The sequence below is a fragment of the Chironomus tepperi genome, unplaced genomic scaffold (assembly GCF_022539635.2).
Source record: "Chironomus tepperi strain 1889 unplaced genomic scaffold, CSIRO-AGI_Ctep_v1 contig_85, whole genome shotgun sequence".
NCBI classification, from domain to species: Eukaryota; Metazoa; Arthropoda; class Insecta; order Diptera; family Chironomidae; genus Chironomus; species Chironomus tepperi.
In genome coordinates this window covers 4,002,784-4,022,998 of record NW_027226207.1, presented here as the reverse complement: position 1 = coordinate 4,022,998, position 20,215 = coordinate 4,002,784, and the positions used below count along the sequence as shown (strand labels likewise).

At 33.4% G+C, this 20,215-nt stretch overlaps 3 protein-coding genes across 5 annotated transcripts; 1 reads left to right on the top strand and 2 right to left on the bottom strand.

Annotated features, from left to right (window-relative positions):
* Positions 1-8: 8 nt before the first annotated feature.
* LOC139086185 (protein artichoke-like) lies at positions 9-5,648 on the bottom strand. Its single transcript, XM_070634551.1, has 5 exons — positions 4,899-5,648; positions 4,484-4,823; positions 3,072-4,393; positions 2,793-2,993; positions 9-2,733 (listed from the first exon to the last, which is right to left on the bottom strand). The coding sequence occupies exons 1-5, from the start codon at positions 5,580-5,582 to the stop codon at positions 631-633; spliced, it is 4,650 nt and encodes a 1,549-aa protein (XP_070490652.1). The 5' UTR covers positions 5,583-5,648; the 3' UTR covers positions 9-630.
* Positions 5,649-11,052: 5,404 nt separating this feature from the next.
* Positions 11,053-16,999, bottom strand: Magi (membrane associated guanylate kinase, WW and PDZ domain containing protein magi). 3 transcript variants are annotated; one of them, XM_070634658.1, is made up of 8 exons: positions 16,490-16,999; positions 15,427-15,963; positions 13,788-15,361; positions 13,660-13,726; positions 13,442-13,596; positions 13,057-13,297; positions 12,709-12,993; positions 11,053-12,605 (listed from the first exon to the last, which is right to left on the bottom strand). In XM_070634658.1, the coding sequence occupies exons 1-7, from the start codon at positions 16,521-16,523 to the stop codon at positions 12,719-12,721; spliced, it is 2,883 nt and encodes a 960-aa protein (XP_070490759.1). In that variant the 5' UTR covers positions 16,524-16,999; the 3' UTR covers positions 11,053-12,605; positions 12,709-12,718. The 3 variants fall into 3 exon arrangements, with proteins under 3 accessions (XP_070490759.1, XP_070490761.1, XP_070490760.1); XM_070634660.1 differs by having other exon boundaries at positions 12,800-12,993; XM_070634659.1 differs by having other exon boundaries at positions 11,053-11,401; positions 12,800-12,993.
* Positions 17,000-17,273: 274 nt separating this feature from the next.
* Pgi (glucose-6-phosphate isomerase) lies at positions 17,274-20,034 on the top strand. The gene is made up of 8 exons (XM_070634661.1): positions 17,274-17,402; positions 17,626-17,805; positions 17,916-18,537; positions 18,597-18,757; positions 18,822-19,003; positions 19,072-19,084; positions 19,249-19,299; positions 19,369-20,034. The coding sequence occupies exons 2-8, from the start codon at positions 17,638-17,640 to the stop codon at positions 19,837-19,839; spliced, it is 1,668 nt and encodes a 555-aa protein (XP_070490762.1). The 5' UTR covers positions 17,274-17,402; positions 17,626-17,637; the 3' UTR covers positions 19,840-20,034.
* The last annotated feature ends 181 nt before the right edge of the window (positions 20,035-20,215 follow it).

Genomic DNA, 20,215 nt, shown 5'->3' with positions numbered 1-20,215 from the left:
CACAAGGAAGAAAACTTACAGGAAAGATGATTTAATGGGTAGGATGAGTCGTTCATTAGTGAGATCCAGTTAGGGACAGAGTTGCATAAAAGGCACCTGTCACACGCAAAAACCGTACAATTTCTTAATAATGTGTATGGATTTTTCTACAAAACCATACAAATTATCAAGAAATTGTACGGTTTTTACCTGTGTGAGGTGCCTGTTTTTGCAACTCTGGGTAGGAATTTCAATTTATGACGTAGTTTCAACCCCTTCCGGCTTTTAAATTCAATTAAGTTTATCTAGCTCTTATATTTGCCAATTCCTTCATGCGGTCATTCAATATTGCGTTGCTTACTATGTATATGATCCCAAGTGCATAAAAAAGCAGAGTGGAATAACCTAAAAATTTCTCCAGTGTAATTTTGACCCCTTAATATCCAGACCTAAACAGCTGTCAGAGCAACTCATCAAAATTTTTACGTTTTGCCTTCATTCAGCACTGTCCTGTCCCAACCTTTAATATACATAACCACAAATCCTATAAGAACTCCCCAATCAGACATCAATAATGAACAACTGCCTAATATCTTTCACTTTGCGAACAAATCAATCATTTTTAAAAATTTGAACTATAATTAATAATATCTAAAATGAGAAGTAAAATGTTATCACAATCAGGGCTATCAATTTAGATGATAAACTTAAAACGGGTGATGCATTATAAGCACTATTGTCATATGGTTGTAAATTGTAATTTAAAATTGGACTTGAATGTGTTTGGTTGTGGTAATTCTGGAAGTACCATTGCATGTCTTCACGCTCATACTGGCCTGTTGATTTCTCTGAACTTATCTCCCGGTCGTCGTCAAATGTTTTGTGGTATACATTGTTGTTTGGCTGGAACTCATTGTCATAATTTATTGGCGATTCCGTTGACTGTTGCTGTGAATAAAATGGACTTAATAGCTTTGAGATTTCATTACTGTTTGATACGGGCGGTGCAGGTGTAAAAACTTTTGTAATTTTTCCTTTCGAAACAGGCAATATTGGTTTGTGGCTTGTCACATCGTGTTGAGTTATTATACTGCCTGGGGCAATTAAATGATCAGCTGACAGTTCTGAACTTCCATTTTCATCATCATCATCATCATTATTGGTGTGTTCTGTAGATGAAGTCTCGATTGAAGCTGTGGTGGAAGTGACTGTAGATGTCTGATAGATGAATGTTGATGTACTTGGGTATGTGGATGTACGAATTATTTCTGGAGTATTTGATCGAATTACTTCTCCAGGATTTGGTCGTACTTGCTCTATTTGGGCATTAGGTCGTACTTGATCATTCGGATTATTTAAACGGATTTGACCGTTTTGAGGGTTTGTCCGGAACTGCTCATTATGAGTATTTGGTCGGAACTGCTCATTTTGGGTGTTTGGCCGGAACTGATCATTTTGAACATTTGGTCGGGACAGTTCATTTTGTGCATTTTGTCGGAACTGATCATTTTGAATATTTGGCCGTCCTGATTCCTCAAACTTGCTAATTTTATCATATTTATTGCTATTCTGCGGTACATTCTCATGAGAAGATTCCTCACTTTCTGAATCATTTGTAGTTGATTCCTCAAAATTCGATCTCTCAGTAATCAGCTCAGGTTTTTGATAAAGAGTCGACAGTATAGGAGAAAAAGAAGTTGTCAAGTGACTTATTGTTGTTGTTGGAACAACTCCAACTCTATCCAATGCCACCTTTTCAATCTGCGCTATATAATTTTCCGGGGTCTTTACTATTGTTCGCTTCGTCGCCGAGTCAGCTTTAGTCACGAGCGGAACTTGCTTTAAAGTATTTTCCTCCCCAACATTTAATTTTGTCGTGCTTTCTTCATACCTATTGTCTTTATGAATTTTCTCACTTTCATTTTTAACGGCTGGATCATCAATTGGAATGAATCCACCAACACTAACGCCAGGAATCATTGGTGAGAATCCTTTTTCGGGTTTAGGCTGTGAAAATCCAATGTCATGCTTCTCTTTTGAGTATTCAAGTTTTGGCTGTGAGAACGGAGTCTGGAAAAATGGTCTGTAAAGCTTCTCTTCCATTTTATTTAATGGTGGATTGACTATAGGATTTTTACTAGAAGCTGCCGGTTCACGATTCTTTGAATCAGATCCTAAATCATTATTTGGTCGATTGAAAAGAACTTGAAGTTCAGGATCGCCAGGCTTGAAAATTTGAACTCTTCCTTTACCACGTGTTGGACCCGATTCTCCAGATGTTGCACGTGTATTTGCAGTTCTTCCTTGTCCCCAGATATTTCCTATATTCAAGCTAGGCAATGGCTGTCCGAAAAATGTGAATGCTGATGTAGGTTGCGGTGGTGTTGGTGGGAATTGATTAAGTGTAAATTTATTTTGATTGAAATCGACATACGGCGAATTTGTCTGATTAAGTCTCAAGCTTGAACTGTTCAATGAATTATTGATTGTATCATTGATTGGAAAATCTACATATTGATCATAAAAGTAGTCACTTTCGGCTGGAGATGGTCTTTGATTGCTGTTATAGTATGGTTGAATATTTGGCGGGAATTCTTCATATCCTTCGCCGCTGATTGGTCCACAATCATCAAAATCATTACTTCTTAAAAACATGTCACCATGCTCGTTAGTCAATGAAACCTGTTCAGGATCGGGATTACAGTTCTGTCTGTTTAGATCTAAATCTCTCAATCTTGTTCCATCTCGGCAACTCTGTGAAAATTGAACAAGTTAGGTATAAGGAAGTTTTAATTAAAAATCAAGTATCTTACCGGTCCAGGCAATGAGTTTGTTTCTTGTAGCCATGCTCTGAGCCATAATGTATCGCAAGAACAGTCAATTGGATTTCCTTCGACATCCAGAATAGCAATGTTGCTTCTGAGATTCCTGAAGTTTGTCTCATGTAAGCGGCCCATCCTATTATTCCTCAAATTAAGAACTCTTAATCTCGGCATTGATGAAAAAGGTTCACCCTGAAATTCATTAGTAAGTTAGGTACCAAAATATTATGATTTCACTCACTGAGAGTCTGCGTCTCAAAGATAACTCACCTGGATCTTACAAATCCTATTGTCATTCAACTTCAACTCAACAAGCCAGTCTAGACCTCTTAGCGGATGTGACGAAACCCTTCGAATTTCATTATTAGACAGATCAAGCACTTCCAAATTTCTAACATTCCTTAGATTCAAATTTTCCAAATGACGGAACTGATTTGTTGATAAGTTCAAGTACAAAATAGATGGAGAGTTGTAGAAGGTGTCAGGAGATACCATTCTCAAATTATTTTGTTGCAAATGAACAGCTTGTAAATTAGGAAGATCCTCAAAAGCTCTTTCCCGCAACTCAACAAGTCGATTATCTGCCAAAACTACTTCCTGCAATTCTGGTAAGTTTCTTACAGCACTTCGATGTATTGATGCTATATCATTGCTGGAAAGGTCGATATATTGGAGGGATGGCAGGTTCTTGAATGTTTCCTGGACAATTTCCTTGATTTTATTATTTGATGCTCTGAATTCTTCCAAATTTCTCCATGATTTAATGACTTCCGGTTCCAAAATACCTATATTATTGAAGCTGACATCAATATCTTTCAGATTAGCCAAGTTATCGAGACTCTCAGGCAATTCCTTCAATGAATTTCCAGACAAATCTAAATTCTGCAGTGATCTGGATTTACGGAATGCATTTGGCATGACTTCAATTATATTATTTCGTGATAAGTCGAGTCGTTCCATATTTGGTGTATTATCAAGTATTTTGTCATGAAATACTTGTAAACGATTCCCCTGTAAATTCAACTCAATCAAATTACTCATACCAGCCGTACTCATTTCATGCATAGAATTAATCAAATTATCTTGGAGATTCAATTGCTCCAATAGATTTAATCCCAAAAAGCTCGTCTCGTCGATTGAGGTTAATTTATTTTTCGCTAAATGTATCACCCGCAATTGAGGGCTCCGCGTAAATACTTGACGTACATGTGACAATCCATTGCTACTTAAATCAATCATGCGGAGATTCGGAAGATCAAATGTATGTGGTGTTGCTGCAAGATTTACGATTTGATTGTTTCGTATGCTGACCCTTTCAATTGCACGCGGTAGACCGGAAATCATTTCCTTCAAATTGTTGTTATTTGCATCCAATTCAAAGAGATTAGTCAGAGTTCCAAAAGTGTTACGGTCAATTGATGAGAGCTCGTTAGCTGAGATGTTTACTGTTTCCAACATTGGAGAGTTCTTGAAGACATTTTGGTCTATGTATGATAAGGAATTTTCACTGATGTCGAATCGTCTTAATGATGGAAGTCCAACGAAGAAAACTGGTTCTAGGCGTCTGAATTTGTTGAAGGACACGTCTAAGCCTGTGGAATAAAATGTCAAAATATTGAATTATGTACTTAATCATTAATCCTGGATTTATAGGAAGAACTTAAGAATTAAACAATTCCTACCTTTCAGCGCAGGTAAATTCCAAAACGGCATTGGAAGTAAATCTGTCAAGCTATTATTTCTCATTCTCAATTCTCTGAGCGAAGGCATTGCCATGAGAGCATCACGTTCAATCAATCTCAACTGATTGTGATCCAACTGTAATTGTTCCAACGTTCCATGACCATGCAATGCACCGAAAGGAATTTCCGTCAACTTATTGTTACTCAAGTCAAGATATCGAAGTGTTGGTAAGGCATCAAGGATCGAACGGACTTCCGAAATTCTCTCAATATCATTATTTTGGATATAAACAATCTCAATGCCACGACCTGATGACATCAAAAATGATTCGGGATGAACCTAAGCATGGAAAATGAGGAAATCATTTATGAGATGATGAAATTGAGACTAAGAGAAAGAGAATGTAATACTCACATGCCGCAAGCGATTATTTTCCAAATGAACGACTTTAAGAGATGGTACACGATGAAATGCTCCATGATGTAATTCTTGTAAGAGATTATGATCAAGTCTGAGCTCTTTTAGACTTGGTAAATCGACGAAACTTGCTTCGGTTAATACCTCAATAAAATTATAACTTAAATTAAGCACTTCCAAATTTCGCAAATCTTTTATTGCGCGTCCAACCATTCCAGCATCTATGATACGATTACGACTTAAATCAAGTGTTTGTAATGATGGAAGTCCGGAAGAGAATGTACGTAAATGAATCCATGCAATTCCATTATTTTGCAAATTAACTCCTTTGAGTTTTGGCAAGTCTGTAAATAATTGATTTTCTAGCCTCGTAAGTCCTTTATTTCCATTAACTGCTACAGTTTCCAGACCAAGTAAGTCACGGAATCCAAGTGGAGATAACTCAATCAACGACGAACTTTCAATGTTGATATATCGTAGCTTTAAAAGTCCAGAAAATTCAGGACATCTCTTCATACTTTCACTTTGAATTGTTATAGCCTCTAAGTTCCTTAATCCATATAAACTGTCAATTGGTATACTACGTAAGCCTCTCTCGACAATAAATATTTCAACTAAATTATTCTCAACATCATTAAGCCATCCTGATGATAATCTTTCCAAGCCATTATGTCTCAACATCAATCGTGTAATTTGTAACTGTGCAAAAGCTCGACCGGGAAGTGACGGGAGGAAATTATTTTCCAAAATAAGCTCGTCAATTGGACGATTAAGTGATGCTGATGTAGACTTAATTCCGTTCAAGACTCGTGGCAGATCAGAATGCGAGCACCAAATTTGTAGCTCGGAACCTTTTTGGGAGCATCTGCATGGCAAAATGAGCTCTTGTGGAGGACATATTGTATCTACATAGCCTTGAACTAAACATGTGCTAAGCGTGAAAAACAGTAACAATAATACTATAACTCTTTTTTCATCTCCTCTTCTATTGTTCTCCATTCGATTCATAATCATCATTATTATATTTATGTGCTGATTTTTCTTATGTTTTTATATATATTTATCTGTGTTTTTTGATGCAATCTTATGCTTCTTCTTAAATGTTATGTTATGTCGGTTGTTTTATTCTTCTTATTTGTGCCTACTTTTTGTCAATCATAAAACAATAGCAATAGACTATGCTTGATTGTAAAGACATTGGGAGGCTTTTGTTTGAATGGCATTCATTAAAGCCTGAAAATAAAATTTGGAAAATTATGTTATTAGTGTCACCAATTTGGAATTGTTTTGGATATTATGATGCTTGGTATAGGATTTGCATTCATAGCAACCCTCAAGGTCTGTTTTATGGATTTTTCAGTCACATTTTTTTTCAATAGTTGCAATATTGGAAGAGATTTGTTTCTTAATTTGGTAGGGAAAATGATACAAGGATCTATGTCAATGAACAAGGGTTTATGTCAAGGCACAGCTTTTTGAGTTCAAGTGAGTTTCGATAGAATTCTATGAATATCATTCCTACATTATGTCACTGGGTGATAGAATAACGCTTAATTCCTGCTACCGAGGCCTAATCTGCTACTGCAAAGCGTCTACCTGACAGTGTAGTTAGGTAGTCAATTCGAGATTTTGTAACCCTCTGGAAGTAAGTGGAATTCTCACCAAAGACCAGTTTATCAATAATTGTATTGTATTAACAGTAGGTATCAATATGACAAGGATTCGTGCACTTCCCGCAACATTACTGGTTGATTATTTGGAAATAAGAATATCAAAATGATATTTAGATCAATGTCAATCTGTAGGTTTAGGCAACATGCATGTTAGAGTTACGGATTCACACTATCTTAAAATAATCTTGACAAAAACATTTATAGTTGTGATTACAAGTATCTGTATCTTAAAAATAAAGTTGTTGACTTGAATAAGACTTCAATTCTTCCGAAAAAAATAAATCCATTCAATCCCCTTAATCTATTAGCTTAATGCTTCTGTAAAGCTTATCTTATCAATTCTTTATCTTCAATTTATTTCTTAACTCTTCAAAGAAGTTCGCACCTTTCATTTTTTTATTGCCTGCAATAATAATATCATGTCTTGTTAGCAATAAAAATATTAAGTACGCAGCAATGGCAATAAAATTTTCGTAAGATTGATATTTTGCACATGAAAATTTTCTATTTTTACATACACATTAAAACATCTTTCAAAACAGCTGCATAAAAATCATTTTAAAAGCATATCTTATTGCATAAATGACGTATTTTCATAAATACTAGCAGTAAACATCGCATGTATAGGCATAACAAATAACCGTCATTGATGGAACCTTCCTCAACAGCAACATTTATTCGCTTTGTTGAGCTTGAACTTTTATTTTCTGAATTAAAAATATGAAAGAGAAAAAGAATTTTACTACGGGTGCTGTTGGATGGGAGTAGTTCGTAAGTGATGGATATGATCACGCCAGATACGCAAGCAGATTTTCCAAGGGGTTAAGTGGATGTTTTGGGAGTGGGCGTTTGACCGCTGCATCCGTTTTTACTCAACCACACAATTCCAGATCATCCAGCAAACATAACCTCACTCTCGAATGCTCTACATCATTCATGAACATCCCCTTGCTGTTTTTATTTTATTATTGTTCATTTTTTGCATTCTTTTCTGTTTTCTTTCGTCTCTCTTCAACCTTCTTAAGACTTCTTATTCTTCTGTATGTCTACATGTCGCGACCCTGTTGTGAGGAAAAACTGTTCATTCACCATAATCTTTGACACATTTTCATTTTTGCTCTGCTTTTTAACATCGTTAGACGGAGTAATTTTCATGATCATTGTCTCGATTGTTTGTGATTGTCATCATACGCAAACGTTTTGTAAACGGAAGAAGAAGAAGAGGCAGAGGGAAGAAGAGATGAAAAATATTCGCAAAAGCTCATTGATAGAGAAAAACTTTCTTGAATCTAAATATTTAAAAACCATTTTAGAGACGAAATTCAAATGAGAAAGCAAAAACGTGAAAATGTCTTTATCAGCTTCTTGAATTGCGGTAAACATTCTTAGATTTGCTGCTATTAACGGGAATAATGTGTAGTTTTTATTGCTTGTCGCATTTTCTAGATTTTAACTTGATGATTTGCAGATAAAACATGAAATTCCGCAAACGACATTTATTCTTTCCTCATTCTATGGATCTTCGTCGTCATCATATCATAAATATGTTATGCATGCCAAGTATGTAATCGTTTCCGTTGTTCTACTGTGCATTGTAAAATGATAGACAATTTAACGTATTTTGTAATTTTGAATTATTCAAAACCGTACAATTTTCAACTGAAAACCTCACAACAGTTTTTAATTTTGAACAAAAATTTTCAGAAATATTTAATTAGTGCCGGAAATACAGTGTTTAAAAGTGTTATCATTAAGTATTCTAATAGTTATCACAACATTGCTTCCAGTTGATCTGAGAAACATCAAAAAAACGTGAGTAGAATTTGAAAATTTAATAAAATTTGCTGCAGAAAAATCCAGCAATGCAAAATAATTTAATTAGACTAAATATGCACAACCAAAGATCACAATCTGATAATGAAAAATCCATTTAAAGCATCTAGTTCAAGAGAAAACTTCTTCTTTCACCGGAATCACGATTAATCAATGAATTCATTAAATTACACTTTTCCTTTCGAAACAAAACAATTTTCCTTCTCCACAATTTCCAGTAAATCACAGACTATAAGCACTAAATGCTAAGTCATGTATCTTGTGAACTTCTTACTGTAATTGATCAATTATGTGCCGAAAAACCTTCTCAAATGTTTCGGCATACATTTCATTTCATGTGTTTATTCAAATCATGCAGCTTATTTACTCTTATTTTATACGATTGGTACGGTTCCATTGAGTTCTATCAATTGAATTCGATTGTAATCATTTCAATTTTTGTTAACTTATTTCATTATTCCAATATCATAATGGAATAATGTAGCATTGAATAGCAATTATGTAGACTAGACATTGTTGATCGTAACATTAATCTAAAATTAATTAGATTTGATGATTATCTGCCAGCCTTGGACTTCTCCTTAATAGATATGTATCGCATGACAGTATTATGCACTTCATCTTCCTCAATTAAAATGTGATTTTCATATAAAAATAAGTTTAATTAAATATTCCGGAAACTGATTTTCATGCATTGAATTTAAAATGCAAGTTACTTCTTGATGCATTCATTAAAAATCCACAATGTGCGCAGTCTTTATTTTTATATATATTTTGGTTTATAGTCAACAATCATGTTAGATTGAATTGTCAAATCCAAATTGCTTACTTCATTATTACATCATAACTGTAACCGTTAATATTGCCATTGTTATCATCATACTTAGTAACGTTTATGATTCATCCATTGTAATCAAGTGCATAGGAGCTTTTCATATTGCATTAGTGAAGGTTTTTCAAGTTTTTCATCATCTGCTTAGCATGATGGCAATAAACATCTTTAGATACACATAAACAGAGAGAAACCTTGTTAATATTAAAAAAAAAATTGAATATTTTCATATGCAAGTTCATTCAATAATGCACGAAAGGAAACATTGAAACTTGTAGACATGCATTTCTCTCTTCTTTTACCTTCCTTTCTATTGATATTCAAAGAAGTACTTTATTTTTTTTCTTTTGATGAATGTGTTGTTTTTGAGTCAATTGTTTAAAATCACTGAGACATGAAATCTTTGGCAAAAAAGCGGCATTAATGTGTTTTAATTATGACGCAACTTAAGTGTGTGGTATATTGTTTAACAATCGCACATAAGAAGGTACCATCAACCACACTATGAAATGTTATAAGAAATATTTGAGGGGGCCACATAACTAAAAGTAAATGGCCTGTGATTCTTTTGTGTGTTTTGATGAATTTTATGATTGCTTGAGCACTTGGGATGTCATTCTATGTAATGTTTATAATATTTTGATAGTTTTCATTGCTTTGATATTGAAATTTTAGATTTAAAGGGATACGAATGGCAGTGCTATGCACTTTTCAGGACGTTGTTAATCAAATGAAGAAGATTAATTATTTTTCAAGCCTTTTTGTGAAGAAAAAAACGTTAAATTAGTCATTAATTTGTATTTAACTAGTTAGAACTCCGAGTGGACAAATATTCTTAAATACTAGTCACTAACTAAACATTAATTTGCCTTCAATTAGTTATAACATATTTTTTCATTCGTGATTGTCCTGAAAATTGATGAATTCCTCAAAACAACATCATAACAGCTTCCATTAGTCACTCAGCAGTAATCCATCAACCATTTCTCAACACTTTACCAACTCTTTAAATATCCATTAAATTACGAAAGAATATGGCAAAAACACACCATAGATCACGATCCCCTGTCCAAAACATGCATAAAAAACATGAATGAATCGAATGGCGCTATGGTTTTCCATTCAAATCCGTTTTTTTTCTTTGCTGAGGGTTGCTTAATGCACTTAATATGCGTAAAAGTAAATACCTTTTGCAATTTCCAAAAGCTGTTACAAATTCTAGAATTTATAATGGTTTTTATGTTTGTCTATCCTTGACAAGTTTGAAATTTTTCACACTAGAATTTTCACTTTTCACACTGAATTTTCTTATCGTCTCAATAATTTATGCACTGAGTAAGAAAAACTTTCATTTAAATTTCTTCTTTTTTATATCTTTGATTTTTCCTTTCATTCAATAATTTTATGTAGCTTCTTTATTACACATGAAATTATGAAATATCTTCTTTTTTATGATAAAGCAATTTAATGCTACTTTATAATCCAAATTTTCCAACCGTCTTTTCCGATGTTTAAACGCCAACTGAAAATGAAAACTTTTATTTCCATTTGGAAATGCTGAATTGAAGTATTTTTTTAACACGCTCGAAGAGAATCTCTTGCTGGAAATTCTCTTAGGTGTTTCCGCATGGCTGGTTCTTGAAGCACTTGCACATTTAATTTTGTATTTTTTTGTGTATGCTTCTGTGTCTTGATACAATTGTGGGAGAGAGACGCTAATGGAATAAAGCCATAATAAAAAAAACATCCTTCACTAATTAATTTTTTGATTGCAACTTTATTTAATTATAAATTGTTTACACAAGAACTTTTTTTAACTTATTTTCTGCTTTTTGAGTGTCTGTTACTAAATAAAAAATATATAAAAAACAATTCTCTAATCTAACTATATGCTTAAGTACAATTTGACAATAAATGATTGTGTAAATAGAGACATAATGATTAAGTATGTGAAATTAAGTAATACAAATAGGTACATGCTTGGATATATAATATATACGTAGTAATTTTTTTTTGATTGTTTTCTTCTTGACATTACAAATGCATTCAAGAGAATACTGCTGTAGATAACATGAAGGGGGATGATTTCAAGGCTTCTATGACACAAATTTGTAACAATTTTTAAAACACTTAGATTTTTTGTTGCTTAAGGGCATTGAATACTAAAATAATTGATATGAGTATTATTATTTAATTTTGGAAGTGCCATTTTCACAACAAACAAGCTTGGTATTAATAAAAAAAATAACAAAAGACATGCTTTCGTTGTAAGTCATTAGGTTCGATCTTGAGCTTTAAAGTAACAACATTTAACAGATAAACACCATAAATTCAAAATTAAGTTGAGCAACGCGAGTTACCTTCTAAATTTTTTCCTCAAGACATGGACATTCTTGAGGGTTCCTTGAGTAGAATCTCTGGTATCCTGTATATTCAGGCATTTTAAGATTCAACCCATGCCTAGATGTATCCCTGTATCTCAAACTTTAACTATTTTTTCAGTTTTTATTTAAAAAAAATGCAGACATTAATATCCTTTGAGTCAATAATAGTGAACTAGTGATAAGATCTCGAGTGTGATCAAAGAACTCATTGAAAGAAGCTGTTGAATATTGCTTTTGATATTGGAAATTAGCAGACGACAGCCAGTTATAAAGCTAGCTTCAAGTACCATCAAATGATAGCCATGAATCACAATTGATATGTACAATCATTGAAGTAATGAAGCAGTAGATGATTTACATACCAGTTCACTTTGACCTACTATTCAATAGGAATCTTAGTCTAAATCCTCGGTATCGCATTATTATATTCCAATTCACGCTTTTTGACCATATTTCACAAAAAATTTATTTAAATCTCCAAACAAGGAACCCTTAATATCATCTTATGTATCCACTGCCTTGATCATCCTTCTAAAATTTGTCCAAAAATCATCCCCATAAGGTTTATTTATATGATAACTTGTTTATCTTCACTCATTCGTTCTAGTCATTCAGTCTTAAATATTAACTATTAATAAGGCTCTATAGAGTTCTATTATCTAGATTTTTTTTTTCTTTTTGCACTATAATCGTAATTTTACAAATTTCTTTAAACACCAAAAAAGTGTGCATATGCTAAAAATTGATCATTTTTCTTAACAATCTATTGGCAATCATTCTTTGCGATATCCAAAAAGTGAGATTTTTTTTATCTAATTCGTATAAGTTTAAGGCAATTTCGTTAATTTTTTTTTATATATTCGAATGGAGGATATGTTTATAAGTACTTTGGTAAAAACAAATTATTATAACAAGATGGAATCTCGTGTTAGTAAACAATTAAAGCATGCTGTCCCTAAATAACATCCAAGGTATCGATCATCTAATTAGAAAATGAAGAAAGATTTTGCTTAAAATTAGCATCGGTTAAAAAAATTATAAAGAAATAATAAAATAATTAATCTATTAGTCATGCATCTACTTGCCTCGCATTAATCATGTTATCATTGGAAAAGTATTTAGTGGGTTATTGTTGTTACTAGAGCTAATATTTGTATTAAATGGCGAATTATTTACTTCACTGATGAAATCCGTTGCCCGAGCTTGTGTACAGTTGCTGACTGTTAATTGAACTGTTAATCCTGATTCCTTGATAATTTTGACTACATCACCATGTGACATGCTTGAGATGTCAATGTCGTTAACTCGAATTATTCTATCGCCGATCTTTAGCTGTCCATTATCAGCAGGGCTGTTTGGTATTATCTTTCCTAATTTCAATGAATTCATCAGCATCAAAATTAATTCTAATTAAATTGTTAGTTTTTTCTCACCAATTGTTGATCCTGAGGATTGGTTAGACGATGATATAATCACAAAACCGAAACCCTCGTGTTCCTGTCGATTGATGATAACATCATATGTATTTGGGATAACTTGGTTCTCATAAGAGTTTTGTGGTCGATAAAAATTGTTCATGCTTTGTGGTTTTCTCTTTCTCAGAAGCATAGTAACTTGACCAAGCAGTGCTGCATCGTTCATTAATTTGACCACAAGATGGTGTGACGCACATTCCTATTGAAGAATGAGAAGAATGTTAAATAGGAAGTTTATAAGAGGTTGTTCACTTATGACTAATGTTAAAGAGGGTCGGGAAGTTTTGGGGAATGACGCATATCGGCATATAGGAATCTAACCATAACTGTCGGTAATACTTACAACATTGACGCCGTTAATGTTGACAATTTCGTCTCCCGTTTGAATTCGTGGATCGCGATCAGCTGGTCCATCTTTAACAATATATCCAACACAGATTTGTGTGCCTTCCTCAGTGCCACCAACTATTCTAAAGCCAAATGTTCCTCGTGCTTGAGCTGTTCATGAAAAAACAATGATTTAATTTATTTGTAAGAATTTTCATCAATTATTCAACTTACTTCCATCGCTGTTCATATATCCCATAGCTTGACGTTCTAAAGTTACTTCTACATAGTAAAAATCATCCTGTGGATTATTGGATTTCATTAGTAAAGTTCTTAATTAAATTATCATGATTAATTCATACCAAGATATTTCCGTTCGGTCGATATGGATGATACGAGCTAAATACATCACCGGCATTACGTTTTCTATCCATCAAATAATTATTAATACGTTGACCAATATTATCACTCATTTGTGGTGGCAAATTAAATTGATTTTGTAATAAGCTATAATCCGAGGTATTATTAGATGATGATACATATTCGCTATGCTGATTTTGTTTTAATCTATAATCTTGACAATCGTAACAAAAGCAATTATCATGCGGCTGATGTTGGTATGATATCGTTGATGAATTTTGTAATGGCTGAATTGGTTGTATAGGCTGAATATATCGACCTTGTGACGACGATGTTGACGAAGAAATTGGAATTGATGGCGGAGGTGGAAGTGAGTAAGAGTGATTTGAATTTGCATAATAGTAATCACCATTTCCATTCTTAATATCCACTGGACTAAAGAAACGATTTCTTCCACCGCCACTTGTTTTAGATGTTATTGAATCTGTTGTTGTGTAGGTGTCACTACGCTGATCGTTTATTGCAAAATTATCAAATTGTTCGGTGAGTAATTTTGTTGTATCGTAGGCTGTTGTCGCTGTCGATATTGTCGATTTATTATCATCATGATCTGTTAATTTACTATCAAGCTCAATATCGTCTGTGTTCAAATCATTTAACTGTATCGGCGTCTTCATTTGAACTCTTGTTCGCGTATCAACAAGTGGTGTTTTTGGACGTATTGGTAATGTCTCTTTTTGTTGCGTGCTATAAATATCAGCTGTTGGTGTTTTACTACGATATAATCCATTTGTCATAGAGAGTTTATCTCCCGCTGTTCCTGGAGATATTTTATTGGCACCATCAATTTTTCCTCTAGCCTTACCATTAAATTTATTTAAACTGCTTCGTATCAAACCTCTTTGGACTCTCAAAACTGTCTCTTGATTCTTTGGACAGTCTTTGAGAACTTGAACGACTTCAGTATGTGTGAGGTTTTTAATATTGATGTTGTTAATGCTTAGGAGAATATCACCTTCCATAAGATCTTTACAACATTGTCTGTCTAAGATTTTCTTCACTTTCTGACCCCAAAGATTACTCTCAGCAATTGTAAAACCAAAGCCTTGATCACCTTTCACTATAATAATATCATGTATCTCTGGAACCTCAAACGAACTCTTGACTGATGCTATCGATTGATTTTTACCATAACTTAAATTATCTGGTTCATTTGACATTTCGAGGAAATTGTAATTATCATTTAGGATGTCAAGAAAAAGTCGATTCTTTTCAACTTCATCATTCAGTCCATTTACAGCGATCGTTGTGACAATCTCTGTATTTGGATCACTTGGATCAAATGGCAATTTATATCCACGACAAACGTCTAAATGTACTTCCTCACCAGGCATTATTGATTGAAAGATATTAACCATTTCATGATGTGTAAATCCGAGAACACAAATGTGATTAACAAATACCAAAATATCACCAGTTTTGAGCTTTCCATCTAAGGCGGCTGGTGAATTGGCAACGATTGATTTAATTTGCAAAAATTCATCAATATTCTCATCGTTACAATCACCACCAATAACTATAAAATAGAAAGATTCACACGATGAGTTAATTTTAAAAAACCGGAAATTTTTATTGACTCACCAGTAAATCCTAGACCACGTTGTGATTTAAGTAATGTTGTTTGTATTCTTTCACCCAGTAATTCAGCTGGATTTTTTGTAAAGAAATTCTTAGGCTCCATTGGCTCGATCGGCAAGTCATTTTCTGGCATGAAATTAGATGACGATGATGTAGCTGACTCTAATCGATGTCTAATATCGAGTGCACGTTTTGCTTGTATCACAGGATTCTCATATTGTGTTCTTCTATTTACATGATCAATATAGTATATACCATACTCTGGATCAACAATTTTCTCCCATCCATAAGGTAGCTCATCATCCTCACAATCCTCAAGTGATTTCTTTTGGAATTTTCTTAGTCTCGGATCAAGCCAATGTGACTGTCCCGTTGTATGGTCAATAAAGTAAACCTCACCATTCTCCGTATAAGCTTTCTCCCAATTCATTGGAAGTGGCCCTAAATCATCATCGTCTTGATACTCAATTTGTTGATTATTACCATTAATTTTCGGCATCTGCGGTGGATTATGGTAGTTTCTCGATGATTCACCAATTTCTATATGAATCACAAGAAATAAATAAGAATGTTAAACTTATCGCCTTAAAAATTCTTCAAATAATGTTGCGACACATAAAAAAAAGAGAAGAGAACGAGAAGCACACTGCACTTGAAAAAATATTTTCATTTGTTATCTTTTTTTTTCTGTATGTTTTTTTTTTTTGGGAGTATTTATTTGTTTATGCTCATTCCTCTTTACTTTTTCCACTTCTTCTTCTTCTCCATCGTCGTCGTGTTCGCTTTAAAACTCATTTATATCATTTACACAAATTAAAAGTTTTTAAACCAGATCTTCACATAAACAACAACACATTAGAGAAAATGTAAAATTATATACAGCATAAGTAGAGATAGAGAGAGTGAGAGTCAGCAATAATAATGTTGAGTATAAGTGGTATGGGATGCTATTTTGCAATTAAAAAAATATAGTTGCGTATTATGTTAATTTATTAAGATATGTGAGAGACATAAAGAGAAGAGGGGTAAAGAAATGAAGAACTTAATATGTGTGTAAATATCTTACCGTTGCTAGCATAACTTTTAATTTCTTCTTCCATTCTTCGTTATGTATATTTTCCCATCAAATCTACTCTAAAAAAAAATGCTGTCTTGTTAACAATTTTTTTCTTATATATTCTCACTCTGGATCTGTTATGTGTTGTCTGTGGGCAATTTTCGCCCCCAAATGACTTTGAGACTTGATCCTTAATACTTTATAATCACTTTACACCAATTTATGGTAATTTGAGCAAAAGTTTTCATTTATCAACACGATAATTTCATTTTTGTTGTTTGATTCATTGAGGAAATATTTTTACACCTGTCGTTGTTTTTGTAATGGACGCATAAAAAAATTTTTCACTATGTTTATCGTACGTTAAAGGCACTTTTTGACCAACACTCGAACATATAATGATAAAATTTTACTTTATAAACACTTTAATATACATTTGGGTTAACAAAATTGATAAGAAACGGAAAATATCGCAAAAACAATTATTTTAAAATAAATCCTTAGCGATTAACTTTTTATCCCGGGATATCCGAAATAGCGTATGCAGCGCTACGGTTGAGTGTAAATCTGTCAGTTATGGATGATGCCCTAAAGTCAGTTAAACTGACAGCATTGATATTTGCATTTTTTGTGATTTATGGTGTTTAATTTTTTTGACATTAGATTATTTTGTGGACATGCTGCTTAAAATTGGTCATTTTATTTATCTAGACCGCAACTTCCTTAATTCTATGTTTAGAAATTGAATTTTTCATAATATTCTCTCAAAAAGCGCTTTTTACTTCATTTTCAGGCTAGCAAGTCTACTTCATCACACAGGTTTACATTCTTCCAGTTTATTTTTATTCTACTCATTCAATTGCCGTTTGCCGAGTAAGACAGTTGGTGAAATTTTGTTTCTTTGCTGCCGTAATAAGTTATTGTGAGTATGTCGATAAGCATTTACTTTATCATGATTTTAAAATTGATTTAATGCTGAGAATTTCTTCAAGTACTTGACGAATCTTTAATTGACAAAATTGGAAAAATCCTATTGGAAGTCTTTTTTTGCCAACAAATATTTTTTTCTCAAAAAGGTCACGTCAAGGTTGAAGAAATTTCCGGCGAAATTTCGATAAATTAATATAAATTATCTTTTATATTAGGTCAATATAGTCATGTCGAAGCCATTGCTTACCGCTGATGCCGCGTACCAAAAAATCCAAGAATATTATAATGAAAATGGATCAAAGATCAACATTAAAGAATTGTTTGACAACGATCCAAAACGCTTTGATAAATTTAGTTTGGTGCTAAAAACACCAAATGACGGTGACATTTTATTGGTAAGGAAGTGATTTATTTATTATTTGTAAAATTTGCAAGCAATTGCAAAAGTCGGCTGATAATTTACGTCATCAAATAACTTTGTTGATTTTTCTCTTGCTTATCACAGGATTACTCAAAGAATCGTATCACTGACGATGTATGGAAGTTGTTAATAGAACTTGCCAACTCTCGTGGACTAAAAGAGGCTCGCGAGCAAATGTTTAGTGGTGAACATATCAATATTACCGAAGATCGTGCAGTATTGCATACAGCATTGCGTAATAAGTCAGGAAAGCCAATATTGGTTGATGGAAAGGATGTTATGCCTGAAATTCTTGCTGTTTTGGATCATATGAAGGAATTTACTAATCAAGTCGTTAGTGGTGAATGGAAGGGATACACTGGCAAGAAAATGACCGATATCGTTAATATTGGTATCGGTGGATCTGATCTCGGACCTCTTATGGTCACTGAAGCTTTAAAACCATACTCAACTGGATTAAATATGCATTTCGTTTCAAACATTGATGGAACTCATTTGGCTGAAACCTTAAAGAAAATTAATGCTGAAACAACCTTGTTCATCATTGCATCAAAGACATTTACGACACAAGAAACAATTACTAATGCCACATCTGCAAAGAACTGGTTCTTAGAAGTTGCAAAGGATCCAAGTACCGTTGCTAAGCACTTCGTTGCATTGTCAACAAATGAAAAACTTGCAACTGCATTTGGCATCGACGCAAAGAGTAAGTTGTGGCAGTAATTAACATTGTTATGACAAGTTATTAATAACTTCTTATTATAGACATGTTTGCATTCTGGGACTTTGTCGGTGGACGTTACTCACTCTGGTCAGCTATTGGCATGTCAATTTCACTTTCCATTGGATTTGACAACTTCATTAAATTACAAGAAGGTGCTTACTTCATTGATCAGCATTTCCAAACAGCACCTTTATGCCAAAATGTAAGATTGTTTTCTTATTTTTCAATGTAACGGATTTTAGAGCATAACTGGTTTGTTGTTTTAGGCTCCAGTTATTCTCGCACTTTTGGGCATTTGGTATTCAAATTTCTATGGCGCTGAAACAACAGCACTTTTGCCATATGATCAATATTTGCATAGATTTGCTGCATACTTCCAACAAGGTGATATGGAAAGTAACGGCAAAGGAGTAGCTAAGAGCGGCAAACGCGTTGATTACAGCACAGGGTAAGAATCAATTTTATAAATGCCAAATTTACAGTTCTAAAATAGATTTTGTTTGTTTTTCATTACAGACCGATCGTATGGGTAAGTTATTCAGTCAATAAATAAAATAATTTAGTGTCAATGTGGGTCAATTGAACATGTGATGATTGCTGTACATTCACTTTTTATCCATTCACTATAAATATTTGCGCTTGATTAGAACGCATTTCAATGTCATTAACGCATACTTTTACTTTAATTCTCAGGGTGAGCCTGGAACCAATGGACAGCATGCATTCTATCAGCTCATTCATCAGGTATTTAATAAACAAAAATAAAGTCATGTTTGCGTAATTGCTTACGTCATTTATTTACATATTTTATAGGGCACACGATTGATTCCATGCGATTTCATTGCCCCAGCTCAAACACACAATCCAATTGCTGGCGGTGTTCATCATAAATTGATTCTTGCCAACTTTTTGGCACAAACTGAGGCACTCATGTGTGGCAAGACAGAACAACAAGTGAGAGCTGAACTTGAAAAAGCCGGCATGAAGGGCGAAAAATTGGAAAATCTCGTTCCACATAAAGTTTTTACTGGAAATCGTCCAACAAACTCAATTGTCGTTCAGAAAGTTACACCATTCACTCTCGGTGCCCTCATTGCTATGTATGAACATAAGATTTTCACACAAGGAATCATCTGGGATGTTAATTCATTCGATCAATGGGGTGTTGAACTTGGAAAGGCATTGGCAAAGGCAATTGAAGACGATTTGGCAAACAATGATCAAGTCTCAAGTCATGATGCATCAACAAATGGCTTGATCAATTTCATTAAATCTAACTGGTAAAGACATAAAAAAAAGCAAAATCTCAGCAATTTATAATTATATTATACGCGCACGTACATTTAGATTCCTTAAAAATTAATAATTTTATGCTATTGATTACTTAAAAAAAAACTTAAAGTTATAAAAATGATGTGTTTCAGATTCCATTAAATGGATGCAGAAATTCAAAACAATAAAAATAATAAAAAAGTTGAAGTAGTTTTTGCTGCTTACGGTGAATCTTGTTTATGTATTAGCAAGATTTTAAAAGTATGTGATGGATTTTTGAGTCATTTTGTCTGTTATGGACTGTTTGTTTTTGGTTTAGAGAGGTGATTAAGGTCTATAGCTATGCTTCTCAAGATTGACGATAGTTTAATCAATGAATGTTCTCCTT